The following is a 14,050-nucleotide window of genomic DNA, read 5'->3' as shown; positions in this document are numbered from 1 at the left end:
ATAATTTTTGATGCCTATTATTATCGAGTATCTATCGCAATCGTTTTAAATTCCTCTTTAACCGAAGAGTTTCGAAAGGCAAAGAAAAAAATTCGGCCAGAAGTTCTCCCATTTCTCGAGCCTTTCATACCTATATTTTTTACGCAGATGCAGTTACCAAGTCGGCGATGTTCTTCTTTGCTGCGACATCGCTGCTGGTGGTGGCCGAAGTTTGCTACTTCACTGCTCACGTTACTCACCCGAGACACAGACTCTGCGTCTTTGTCGCCGGAGTGGTCTTCATAGTTTCCGGTGAGTAATAAAGTACACCGGTTGATATTATACGCAATACTTTATGTACACCACTCTTCTAAAAAAGGGGTTATGAATACCAGAACAACAAAAACTATGAGGACCTGTGATGCCCCTGTTTGTTCGTTTACGTAACGATAGAAATATACGTGATAGAGGCAAGCATAAAAACGAATGGAATCGTTGTGAAACTTTGTTTTATGCCCATGGTTATCGTAAAGTCACTGTTACAAGATTTTTCACGTTTCGTGAAGAACTCGAGTTGTTCTACTTCGTTTAATATAACTCGCGTCGGTGAATAACGGTATGAAAAGCTGTAAACTATAATTTTATCGGTGCATCGCTTGTACGTAAAAGTATCATTGATCGTTTCTATGTAAAAGTATCATTCTTATTGAGGTTAAAATTTGATATATTTTTCACGAGAAGTTGTTTTTGTTTTCTTAAACCTATCCCGAATCAAACATATCAGTACCAAATACTATATTCATTTAATCCCTTATATTTAGTTAGCTTTAGACAATTTTCCATAAAGTAGACTATCTATTTATTTTAAACATTGATCCAAAATAATACCAGAGATTTAATTTATCGATATAACGTTCTAAAATTCGTTATATTTACTTTTAATTTTGTCATTGGAAATTGATCGGTCTCGTGTAACAACTTTATTTTCGTGAAATACACATTACCTTGCGTCAACTTTTTAGCGTTTATTGATATAAAGTAGTCATTAAATTACCAGAGAGTCGACATTTAATATGTAAAGAGCTTGTTTAAACGTTTCGTTTTATTGAAACCGTGTATCTACGTTATAATTGTAACGCATATTTTTCCTGTACCACTGTACCAACCTTTTTAATCATTTTCATTTCTTCTATAATTTATTATTTGATATCCGAAATGGAGAATAACAGAAATTCATTCATTTGTTTTCGCTGTTAATAAATATTATTCCAATCGTGACTACAGTTTAAAGAGCTTTACAATGTTACATTTACGATGAACATATATTATAATCGTTGACAAAAACGATTGTTTATTTTATTCGCTCATATAAAGAATAGATTTATAATTTTACGAATCGAGATTACAACATTTTTGACAAACACATTTTCTGAAAACGAATCGATTAATATTTTATGCGACAACTAACCTTGTAGCTTGATTCCATAGAAAGGTGGATTAAAGTTTAAACAATCGCGTCACCGTTGCTCGATCGATTATTATTAAGCTGGTCAGTCTCCGTGAAATTGTCACGAGACTGTTGAGGAGAGATAAGGGTTCAGTTATTAAATCGGTTTCCTTCCCTTTCAGGTTTGTTAATGCTGGTGGGAATGGTGATGTACATATCTGTGTTCAAAGCTGAAGTTGGTAGTAAACTTAGACCAAGATCGTCATTTCAGGTCAGTTAAATGTTACTATTTTTATAGTTAACGATCGACTTAATTGTCCTATACCCGTTACGAAATTTGGATATCTTTAATATTTCTCGGACTACGATGCACGAAAAATGTTCAGAAAACGTACATGTGCAAAGAACGTCGTTTTTTCGTTGAATTTTTAATAAACGGCCACGTAAGGTTGTAAACGGTATCCAAATAAAACAAGATACCAGCAGATAAAATAAAGAAAGTGATACGACATTTATTACGGTAATTTTTAATCCGTATACTTTCATATAAATTGTGAAATTCAACTGTAAAATTTCACAGCCGAATATATAACCGACGAAAGTATGATACGAAATTCTTGATCTCATATTTTCTTCGGTAGCTTTTAGATTACTTCTTATCTGTAGCGGGCTTGTACGAATGAATATCTTCGCAGCAATCTTGCGATTTCAGGGACCACCCTTCACCTACAGGTACGGATTCTCATTTCTGCTGTACGTGAGTGGCTTCATCACGACCGAGGTCGCTGGCACTTACGCCATTTTCTTGTATATTTCTTGGCACCAGAGAGAACTGGTACGAAGAGATTCCAGGCGAAAAAATTACGGGGTTGGTAGTATTAGCTTCTTTTCCACGACTTCGTAGGATCGGCTCGACCGTACTAAGAAACTTGGACAGAATTAACATCCGCTTAAAAGTTTTCATTATACCAATTGGAAATCGTTAGTCTTTATTTGGCAGAATATCAAAATGATGGAAATAACTTTGGTCCAAGTGGTTCGTTTCGAGTATTATACAAATCGGAATTTTATCTAATGGTAAAATACTATAACATTCACAATCGTATTCGTTGTGCATCTTCCTTTCTATAATCTGTAACTTTCAATTATAATTATTGTTTGCACATGGTTAAGTCATAACTGCATTTTAATTAATCGTTAGAACGTCCTAGAAAAGTTTCCTTTTCCTGTTTAATAATTTACTCCATTCTGTTCTTGCTGTACATAAAATTCTTGAGATTCTTAAAAGTTTTGGAAAAGATAATTTATTCTCTAAAAAATTCCATTACAATCTCGGGATTTCCACTGCAAGATAAAATCCCTGTGTAAATAAACTTCCTACTTATTGTTAGTTAAATATTCAAGTGATTAAGTCTCTCGTGTACGAACTGCAAATTTGGACTTGAAGTTTATCTTTATATTCGAAGTTTTGGGTGCGGGAAGTTCCTCCATAACACTTCTGTCATTCTCGAGTGATATTCTGCGCTAATTACTCTGTTTAAAATTCATTCGCTGTTCGTTGTATATACTTAAAAATTCCATGAATGAATTTTTCGAAAGAACGTGACAAATTCCATTACCAAAACCATTTAATAAATTTGTTCTATTAGAATATCTCGTAGGAAATATTCTGCCCATGTTGGCTTAATTAATAAAAACCCCTATCTGCATATAATTTCGTAAAAACCGTATAAATTTCTATTTATAATGAAAAGATAACAAATTTTCCATCCCAACCATCGTTCTACTATATTAGTCTAAATTTGACAAACACTCTCTAACTCTGAAATAAAATATAATCGAAACATTAATAATAACGTTGATTGTACGAGCAAAGATCTAAAATACAATTCAGGAGTATTTCCTTCGAATCGTTTTCGCACGATTTTCACGAGCACAAGTTGCGTGGAAGAACCAGTCCGGAAACATTGAAATCCTTCGTTCTTCGCTTCTGCGCAATGCTTTTCACAATCGTGCTATCGAACCTTACACCGGCTATTAGCTAATACAATGTAAATTCCACGACTCGTTCTAACTGGATTACTGTCTAACGACTAGACTTAAGTTACATTTAATTGGTAAACAGACACCGAATGAAAACGAAACGAGATACGAAGTAGAAACAAGTGTTGGCTCTCGGTCCCCAAGTACTCGAGATCTCATTCGCGCAATGCCATCGTGCTCTGAAACAAGTGACACTCTTGACTTGACGTTCCTAGGTAGTTTCGCCGCGTAAGGCGAATACTTAAAGCATCGGGTTCTCTTTATGACGGTGCTTCGAAAATTTCGTACGAGGCACGCTCGAAGGCAAAAGCACACATATCCAAGAGCACCTAATTTGCCAAATTGCTCTGGAAGCGCGGAACAGTGTCAATCTAATACCGCGAGTAATTGGCATCATACTACACGCATCCACGAGTAACTAACAAAGACATAGTGTCCAAAACCTGCAGTATAATCGCATTAAGGATAATCTGTTGCTACATACTTACCTCTACTACGATTGAACCTCGAGCCACCTGCTCAGACGATCAGATTTTCATAACGAAATCTGACAATCTTAATAGAACTAGATATTTTCAGCCGCAAGAGCTAATCCTATACCCCGTCCGCGTAACAGTGGAGTATCGAAATGTTGAAAGAATTCTACTGCGAAATGATAACGATGAAAATAGAACATTTGGGAAACGAATCGAGGGATCGTAACATACTAAAATATGCAAAGTACATGCAAAATGGACAATATCAAGAGCAATCGTAACGACCTATTGATTATACATATCTGTTGAATGTTTTCTACCAATTCTTTGCGGTCAACTTCGACGACATCAAAATGGGACAGTTTAAAATTAAATAAACCCTGTCACCTATTTCACCATGGTCAATCCATGATCAATGGATATCTCCAATATCTCCAATATCCAAGACAGACTCGATCGCAATCTCAAATGACTCATTCTCGCTCATTCGGGTGTGGAAATTGTGCACTTTGTGTCACTAGTGTATTTCGATACAATCTGAACTCATTACCGATACAGCTTGGTTACTGAGAAAAGTAAAAAGAAAGAAACTGACATACGAAGACACGATACAGGAAAATGGTACAGATTTTTCTGTAGGTTTTTAATTTTAATGAAAAAATCATTCTGGTTGGTCTCTGTCCTTTTTGACCTTACCGAACGAGTAAAAACATATATTGGGGGTCCCAAGGGACTTCGGTACGATAAGAATGAAGAGAGAAGCAATTTGAGAATATACCAAAGATTCGAGTAAACTTAAGGAAAGAACTATGCGTTGCTTCAGATCCTGCCTTAAAACACGCTTGTTGGTTGAAAACTCTCTCGGTTAGAAGGGAAAATATCGAAAATCGATGAAAGAAAACCACTGGAAGGGTTGAGCTATTCCTTCGACCGAGCCTCGATTCTTAATAAATTAAGAACGAAAATTTCGATCATTTGTTCACAGAGATTCTGTTACGAAACAGAGGAGTACATCGTTCTAATGCATTGTTCGAACGATCGTTGTAGTTTTTTTAATGCGTTTAATAATCAAGCTTTGTTACGGTACGTGTATATCATATTTATATAGTATCACATGTTGCAAATCATTCAACTAAACCCCACGACGTTAAATTTTACGTGAAAGCAGCAATACGTCGCGGATAAAATCACTTCCGCGGTAAAATCTCTGTACGCGTGGTTCGTGCTGCAAAAAACTGTGTACCGAGATGAATAAAGGAGCAGGATGAACACTGGGTCGACAAAAATGAAAAATAAACAGATACTAAATACAGAGTGCAAACACGAAAGATGCACGAGAAAAGCAGAGAACGAAAACACGAAGGAAAGGGGGAAAGAACAATTCACGCTCTACAATAATCCATAATCCACCGTGTGTTAGCCTACAGCTTAGAGTTTCGTTCATCCTCGCTACGTCGTTCGAAGTGCAATACCTTCCATTTTTCAAAAGATTCGAAGTGAAATAGGTCAGCCATTCATCGATCATTTATCTTTTCTTCGCAACTTCACCGGTACCTGCAAGAAACATCTGCGAAGTGCCTCTTACCTTGCCCTCCCCCTTCCATCGATTATTGTAAAACTTTGCAAGATCGTAGAGTGATCAGAAATAAGAGATACGTAGATATCTGTTTTAGCCAAAATTTGATCGATGATGTCTTGAAAGCTATTGAAGGTACAAGGAAGCTTTTAAAACAAATTGTTTATGATCTAAGATGGAAAATATTATTGGTGAAAACAATGAATGAAAAAGTAAAGAAATCACCTTTATCAAGCAAGTTCTCAATATTTTTGAAAAGACGGCATAGGAAACCGTATTTATTTTAAATTCACACTTAGTCGTATGTATTTTTTGTATATTTTGTATCTGTATGATGGCAATTAGAAACATAAAATGAGTAATTGTAGAAATCTTCTTTAAATGATAGAGTGTACTTTTGCATCATATTATAGCGCGTTATTTTCCGTCCGAATTTTCTATGCAATAATTTTGAAAACAACATGAAACTTTTGAGGGTAGTTTCACCGTTAAATTCGAGTTATTCGTCGTTAAAAGAAAATACGTATCTCGTATTTTTGACCGCTCTACAAACTTGCTAAATTTCATAAAAATCTAAGGAGGACACCTTACGGATGTTGCTTGTCGGTATATCAATTTTTTACAGGTAGAATTATAATTTAGTGCAACTTTCACGCGTACTAATAATAATTTCATTATTAATATCGTTACGACGCGCTTTTATTATTAATTCTAAGGTTGAATGCAAATTTTTACCGGAAAAGTAAATTACAATCAAATGTTTCAAATACAAATCCAGAATAATATTTATATTTGAAAAGTGATAGATTTTCTCGTTTAAGTAAAGAACTTGAAGAATGTAAGCATTTCTTAAATAAATAATTCAATCATTACTTACTTAAACTGTGAGAGTATTGTTAATATTTTGTGGAAAAAACGATAACAATGTTAACGGAACGAAGGTTAGAATTTCCTGTTATAAAGCGCACACGTGATAATTATGCAGATTGGGGTTTACTGTATCTTTTATGCATTTAACCTAGTGCCTCCTGCTACAATAAACCTTCAGCGTTTCCCACATTATACGCAATTTTGAATACAAAACCGTTATGATGTTCATCTAAGTGGTTAAGAAAAGTCGTTTTAACATTACGTAATATTGTTTTTCACGATAGACACGTATGAATAACATGCGATTAATTCTTGAAATTTTAGTAATTACAGAATTATTAATTTTCACGAAAACGTAGAGAAATTTTAAAAAATTAACCAGTTTTATTAGTATAGGTACGTAATGCACAGAATAAATAGGTTTGTTCGTAAAATGTGAGCACACTTACCTGTATCGTAAAAATTGATTATTTAATAACGAAATACGAATTTTCAAATCACCTGTCTGCGTTTCACATTTAAACGTCTCTTGTTTCGTCTAAAGAAACTTCAACTTGTTCTGTATCTACAACATTTACTTTCAGGGTGTGTATCATTTGGACAATCATCACGTACACCATGCAAATCATGCGACCATTGGCCACAGTGGTTTCCTTTGCGAAAGGCATCAAAAGAGATATTTCTTCGGCAGGGATTCAGTGGATCACGTCGACTTCGACGAATTCCTGCCTCCTCTTCCAAATTTGGATTATCATGATTATTCCAGACAATTTCCTAGGGACCTTACCACTCAAACGGTAAAAAATCCCCTTTCTGTATGAAAATTCGAAGCTTAAATTTTCAATTCGATCAAACTATTTGCCGTGTTATTCCTTGCGATAGAATTGCTAATTAATATAAAGTAGAAAAGAATTGAGCAATATTTTTCGTTAGTCGCATAAATCAACGGTGTCCATGTATCCATGAATAAACTTTAGTCTGAAAAAGAATATTGCTAACCTTTTAGTGACAATAATATTAAATAAGAGAAAAGAAAATGATCAGAAGAGAGTATAGTTTCAAATGAACGCATAACGTAAATTATGACTCTTTACTCGGATAATCGTTATTCGCGGTAAAAAGTAGTTAAATAATATTTTTTTCATCTATTCGGAACATTACAACACTTCGTTTTGAAATGTACTTATCGGAGCATAGAAATTAACAACGAATATCATGTTTTGATTTTATACATAAGATAAATTTTGCAAAGCTTCCTTTTCTCAAGATTATTCTCTTAAATGTAAACTCACGTGATCTAAGATAATATTATTATTTTGTTTACGGTTTAGGTTTCTCTTCTGAATAACTTTGCCTTACCTTTGGACACTTTAACATCTCGTTTAGAGTTTTCTAAGTATCGTAATGCACTCTACGCCGATTACGTTCAACAAAACCCTTAGAATTGAAAAGATCGTTTAACGCGCGCCGATGAATTAATTGTAATTAAATGAACATCGACAAAGTTTCCATCGAGATGAATTTCGGTTCAAGTTTGCGATTCCATTTTACAGGTCAGTACGACGGCCGATGTTTTACAGGAAGAAGAAGAAGAATACAGTCCAGGTGTTCAACCTGAGTTCGTAACTTTCGACCTTGACGAACCCTTACCACCACCGCCGCCAATCAGAGGTAGCGAATGGACTTTCGGTACATTGAGGAAAACAACTCCTGTCTGATACACCGTCAGGTACAACATTTACTTATACTTTTTATTTCCTTTACCGTGTGTATTTTGACCGGAAACTTAATCGTACAGTCAACAGTTTATGACCGGAAACTTAATCGTACAGTCAACAGTTTATGACCGGAAACTTAATCGTACAGTCAACAGTTTATAATCCGTACCAAGATCTGACATCACACGATACTGATGAAAAAGCTACATTATTACAAATCTCGGAAAAGTTATCATTGCAGATATTCATAACTTGGCAACAGAACAGAACTGGTGTTTCAAAAATAATACCGTCTCTTACTACTATACAGTTAGCTTCAAACCAAGCATACTTGATCTTTCTTCTATTTTTCGTAACTTATTACAATTAATTTCGATTTATCAAAGATAATTAATTTTAAACAATCGAGTTGACATTCTCTTTCCCTCGTCTTTCTTCTTGCCTTTTCTTTCCGTCTTTGTTGATCCCTCAACGTCGGTGCAACTTTTCGTAGCATTTTTAATTTACACTTTTGTAACCTTTACGATATATATCTTCGATCTGTATAAAAAATCTGTGTTTATCGTCCGTTAAACAGTGTTCCTTGTGAGGGCAAAATGAGCTGGTGTACATCCAGTTTATCTCAGAAAGACACGTTGTTTGAAAACTGTAGTAGCATGTTTGTCAAGAATTCACGATACGTTGCGCCTGATTGCCAGTCTAGTAAAATAACAGATTCTAGTAGCTGATTGCCTACAATGTTCCTCTATATGAGAGTCGTTATGTATTCAATGAAAACTGATGTTGGCGATTCATCTGAATAATGCCGTAAGGGATTTCCTCTGCCCGTACGTGGTTGTTACGAAAATTTGCAACATCTTTCCTTGCAAGCACTGCTCCGTCGGCGAGAAAAAGTATACGAAATAAACTGTGTATTTATTGCACGCTGTTCAGCATAGTAACGGGTTGTAAGGCTGTCAAACTGTCTGTAATATACTGTGTGATGACGCGAATGCATTATCTCTACTACGAATGTAACAGAGTATGATCGAAATACGCTCAGAAAGAATACTAGTTTCTCTGGTACTGTGATTCGAACATACTAGGTTGTTCAAGAAGTTTTTTCGTTCTATAAGTACTTATTGAACAGTACTAGGTTGTTCAATAAGTTTTGTCGTTCGATAAGTACTTACTGAACTGGACTAGGTTGTTCAATAAGTTTTGTCGTTCTATAAGTACTCATTGAACAGTACTATATTGTTCAATAAGTTTTGTCGTTCGATAAGTACCTATTGAACAGTACTAGATTGTTCAATAAGTCTTGACGTTCGATAAGTACTTATTGAACAGTACTAAGTTGTTATCGAACGACAAAACTTATTGAACAACCTATTATTTGTAACTTATAAACAGAGATCTCTATTTCGCGTTGAATAGTATAGTACTAGTACTGCTACAATCCCTTGCAAAATGTAATGTTTTTGTAGTACAAGTGTTCAAAGATTGTACGAGTTTGTCGTGCAAAAACTTAACAGTTGCAGGTGGTCTTTTAAAAAATTGAGCTTTTAATATTTAAAATTTAAATTGTTCGACAAAACTTACCAAACAACCTAATACTGTTCAATAAGGTTTGTCGTTCGATAAAACTTATTGAACATTATAGTACCAGGTCGCTCAACAAATTTTATCAACAAATTTTATGAGATCTCTATTTCACGTTTAACAGTGTAGTGCTAGGTTGCTCGACAAGTTTTATCGAACGACAAAACTTATCGAACAACCTATTAGTTTTAGGAATAGAGCGTAACTAACTTTTCGATTTCGTGTACAACGTGTACCACGGTAGAATGAATATTTTCTTCTTTTTTTCCTTTTTTTCTTGCGCAGGTATGCGAGGCTGGTGCAAAGCATTGAAAGCGACGAAGAGGACGAAGCGGAAACCGAAGAGGACCATGACATAGCCGGCGATTAAACAAATCGATTCGCTTTTTAATGAGATAGCTTGCAACACGATCGCAAATATTTCATCGTTCAAATTCATCGCGAGCCCGTGCAGAAGCAGACGAAGCTCGAAATGAAAGGAGCGGGAATCGATCGATGCGATATCGAAACCTCGATTTGAAAAACAATTTATCGCAGTTTCTAAGAAACTGTTTCACGGAGAATAATTCAGTTCTCGTAAAAACGTGAGAAATAAGTGCATAAAGGAACTGAGCAAGTCGACGAACGACGAAGTGTGACAGTTTCGTTTAACGTGCTCGTAAGTTTTTATCGTGGTGAACGCGAAAGACATTCTAGGGTTTACGATGGTGACTCATTAAACGTGAAACTTGCAATTGTTCGAACCTACGGGCAATCAATGATCGAAGAAATTGTTGAAAAAGTTGCTCGAAGAATATACGAAAACCTCGGTAGGCTTCATCGACTTCGTCCAAAAGCATAATCGGCTGAATCGTTTGCCAGCCACGATCGTTGATTACGCGTGTACAAGGAGAGTATAATAACTTTGTTGAAACAAGCCGTCCCTTCGTCGTAAAATATGTAAAGGAAACGATAGAAATTCTTCAAACAAGACGAACGATATGAATTCAAGATGACGCGCGTAGCATATAAACGAGCTTAAATAATTAATTTATTTGTTCAAGAAGTGGACTGATCGTTGAATTGATTCATATTTTTGAGACGGTTATTGATATCCCATTGTTCGCACAACGTGTAAAAATTGTTTACGCGCGACTTGAAAACGAAATGAAAAATTTTAACGACGAATAATGTTTCTTTGAACTTGCGTAAAAGATGTTTATATCATTTTATATCCTGATTGTTAATACGATAGAGATTTCCTAGTTAACGTTATTCGTATTTGTTGCCGTCACCTTCGAGCAACAAAGACTTTCAAAAGACTGCGACATAAATCTGCCAAGAATTTATTTGAAACAAATCGAGACTGGAAATCGATTGATCTATTATTGCGTAAATACCAATGTATTTATTGACAATTACAATAACTGTCATACGCGTAACGTTTTAATCTTAATACAATGGAAACCGATAAAAATTCAAATTCCTACATACTGGATCTTCTATTTAAATTAAGATTCCTCTGATACAATTATAGCACGGTGACAACCGTTCTCTAGAAAATATTCTTTTCTCTCCGTTACAATATCGTTCTCTTTTTTTCTCGACGAATACCTACCATTTTGTCTTTCACGAAAGCTATTACAGCAACATTTCGATAAGTTTCGATAAGAAACTTTCGAATAGAAAAATTTCACACGCAAAAAATAAATTTTTCACCGATTAATTTCAACAACTTTACGAACGTACAACTAGCTAACTTCAATTCTCGAACAAAAAGACTATGAGATCCAGATTAAAATTAATATAAATTTGTCGAGTATCAGATCCATCCTATTCGAAAAGCGAACACTTTTCATATTCCTAAACGGAATACAACAATTGATATACAATTACAAATTATGTATGCATGTGCTATCATATGTTACCGGATACTTACTAACTTTTCACCTCCATTTTCTAAAAATTTCTTTCTCCGCGCACTTTTGTCGAATTCTTTCGAATTCGCATTACCGAACAAATCAAGGAAGAAATGCCTTCGAACGCGATAAAAACGTTTGCGGTAGACTTGAGTCGAAATTAACAGAACACCGAGCGAGAAAGTCCTCGAGACTGAGAACAAGGAATTGCCAATGATTTTTGACGTATATACTAGCTTGTTCCATAAGTTTTGTCGTTCGATAAAACTTATCGAACAGCGCTAGGTTGTTCAATAAGTTTCATCGAACGACAAAACTTATTGAACAATCTATTAGCATAAAATGATATATATCGACTGTATCATGAACGTGTTCATAGTCGAACTAATTAAATGGAATTTTATCCTATTCACTGTACAAAATGCATGACGATACCAATGTTATATATATATGAGAAGTTTTAACAGGAATAACATAGTCGATAAGTTTTTTATACTATAGTCAATTTTCCACCGAGATTTTGGGAGTCACAGTTTATATACCAACTTAGCGATCAATGATAAATGAAAGTTATCGCGGTCATCGATTAATTGCGAGTCAATCTAAAACTAAGCAAAGAAATACAATTGAAAGTCTGATCAAAGAAATGCACACGCGGCGTGGATGTCTTCGTTGCCAATTTTTTAACCAGAATGGATCGCATCGGTGTGGCTTTTTATTCTAATGTTGGATATTGTTACAAATTTTGACGCTGCCGATTATGCGTCCCATTTACAACTGACACCTTTTGTAATGTAATCTAGTGTAATTGCGCGAGACACGATTTTGACAAATCCGTGCTGTTTCTTTACTTTTAAAGAATAACTCTCGACAGGCATCGCGACGGTCGTATAACGTTAACCTGTTCTTCGAACTCTAAACTAAAACGTGTAGTTTTATCGATCGATACAATATTAAAAATAATATTTAAGAAAATTGCCCAATATTAATATTGAACGGTAGGATACAAACTAGAAGCTTTATTTTTTTCGCGTATTTTCGAAATCGCTCAATATTTTTAACGTATAGATTTTATAGCAATCACGAAACAGATCGATATTCTTTTGAAAAATAATTCAATCGATGTAACGTGCTTATATTTGAAAAGAGAATGTATTTAAATTATATTTTGGCTTGTAGATTGCGTCACGTGTTTATTTGAATTCTGATTCTTTTGCGAAGATACATTCCAAGTAGAAATCGAAAGTTTTTATTTTGGTTGCTCGTTACATTTGCAAAATTGTTTATCTTCGTTCAAAGGATGTTACAAACAATCCAAAGAGAGCCAAATTTTAACACTAAACATTCGGTGTGGCTAGTTTGATTTTTTCTCGGATATTTTCGAAATGGTTTCGTACATCTTATACGAATACTTCATAAAGAAATGATCGAGGAGGAATAAGGTGGCATTTGTTATTACGATATTTTAATTCATATTTATATGGCCGTCGCAATGCGTAATAACGGTATTATTCTCAGAGTACTCTCGTATTTGTTTGAAAATTTCGACAAATACTTGTAAATAAATCCACCATTTGCAATGGAATTTATCATAAGGTATGAGACCCATTGACGAGGAATGTTTGTTTTGTATTATATATTTGTAACGCTCAAAATTGTATCGTTAATTATGAGACACCAGTAATTCGTGGTAGTCCTCGAAACGAATAAAAAAGGTCGAGCAATTTTCGCTCGTCTAAGTGTAAAAAAGATGGATTAATATAATGCATATAGTATTCGGCCTCAGTGTAGGAAGGGAAAAAATGTTTCTCGAAACGTTGCCATTGTTTATAAAGTAATCCATGTTCATTAGCACGTAATTAAAATTTATCGTTTATGTATTCGATGGTGATAAGCTTGTCCCAAATTTACAGTTTGTACAATAAAGATTCTTCGAGTTGAACATGACGTAACGTTACATGAATCGTATATTCGAACAGAGGGAATTTTATTTAACATATCTATATTTTTCTATAAGACCCTGGAACAATACAAGTTTACATCTTCGTTCGTCGTTAATTTAACATCGGAAAAGTGCTTTTTAAGAAGTCTCTCGATTCTTTCTAACTTTCTGTAATTTACGAGTGTGACGTTCAATATACTTTTTATATTTCGTTTGTAAATAAACAAATGTTACATGAAGTACTTAATATGTCTGTAAAAGAAATTGTAAACAAGTTTGTATTGGAATTAATAATAAAGGACAAATTTTTTTATTCTTTTTTTTTATTTTTATTTTATTGCGCAGACTAGGCAAACTTAGTTCTATCTTTAAATAAGAAGGAAAAATGATGTTTTTGTAGATATGATTTACGCATAATATACTAATTTTTTATTCTTAACTCTGTGCAGAAGCATAAATCCAAAAATTATTTAATTCTTAGTTCAAAATTTAAATAATCCGAAAAAGCCATGTGGCGTCA

General features: G+C 34.5%; 1 protein-coding gene across 3 annotated transcripts in view; it reads left to right on the top strand.

Annotated features, from left to right (window-relative positions):
* Stg-1 (stargazin related protein STG-1) overlaps nucleotides 1–13,845 on the top strand; it is a 60,854-nt gene extending 47,009 nt beyond the window's left edge. For 2 of the 3 annotated variants that reach the window (XM_076316458.1, XM_076316460.1), the window contains exons 4-9: nucleotides 148–291; nucleotides 1,609–1,697; nucleotides 2,139–2,294; nucleotides 6,976–7,188; nucleotides 7,945–8,120; nucleotides 9,976–13,845. In XM_076316458.1, the coding sequence (XP_076172573.1) occupies nucleotides 148–291; nucleotides 1,609–1,697; nucleotides 2,139–2,294; nucleotides 6,976–7,188; nucleotides 7,945–8,109 (767 nt within the window). In that variant the 3' untranslated portion in view covers nucleotides 8,110–8,120; nucleotides 9,976–13,845. The remainder of the gene's footprint in view (nucleotides 1–147; nucleotides 292–1,608; nucleotides 1,698–2,138; nucleotides 2,295–6,975; nucleotides 7,189–7,944; nucleotides 8,121–9,975) is intronic. The other variant, XM_076316461.1, reaches the window with a different exon arrangement.
* The last annotated feature ends 205 nt before the right edge of the window (nucleotides 13,846–14,050 follow it).

Source organism: Ptiloglossa arizonensis, chromosome 7 (assembly GCF_051014685.1).
Source record: "Ptiloglossa arizonensis isolate GNS036 chromosome 7, iyPtiAriz1_principal, whole genome shotgun sequence".
NCBI lineage: Eukaryota > Metazoa > Arthropoda > Insecta > Hymenoptera > Colletidae > Ptiloglossa > Ptiloglossa arizonensis.
Note: the sequence above shows the minus strand (reverse complement) of the source record. Positions and strands in the feature narration are given on the sequence as shown.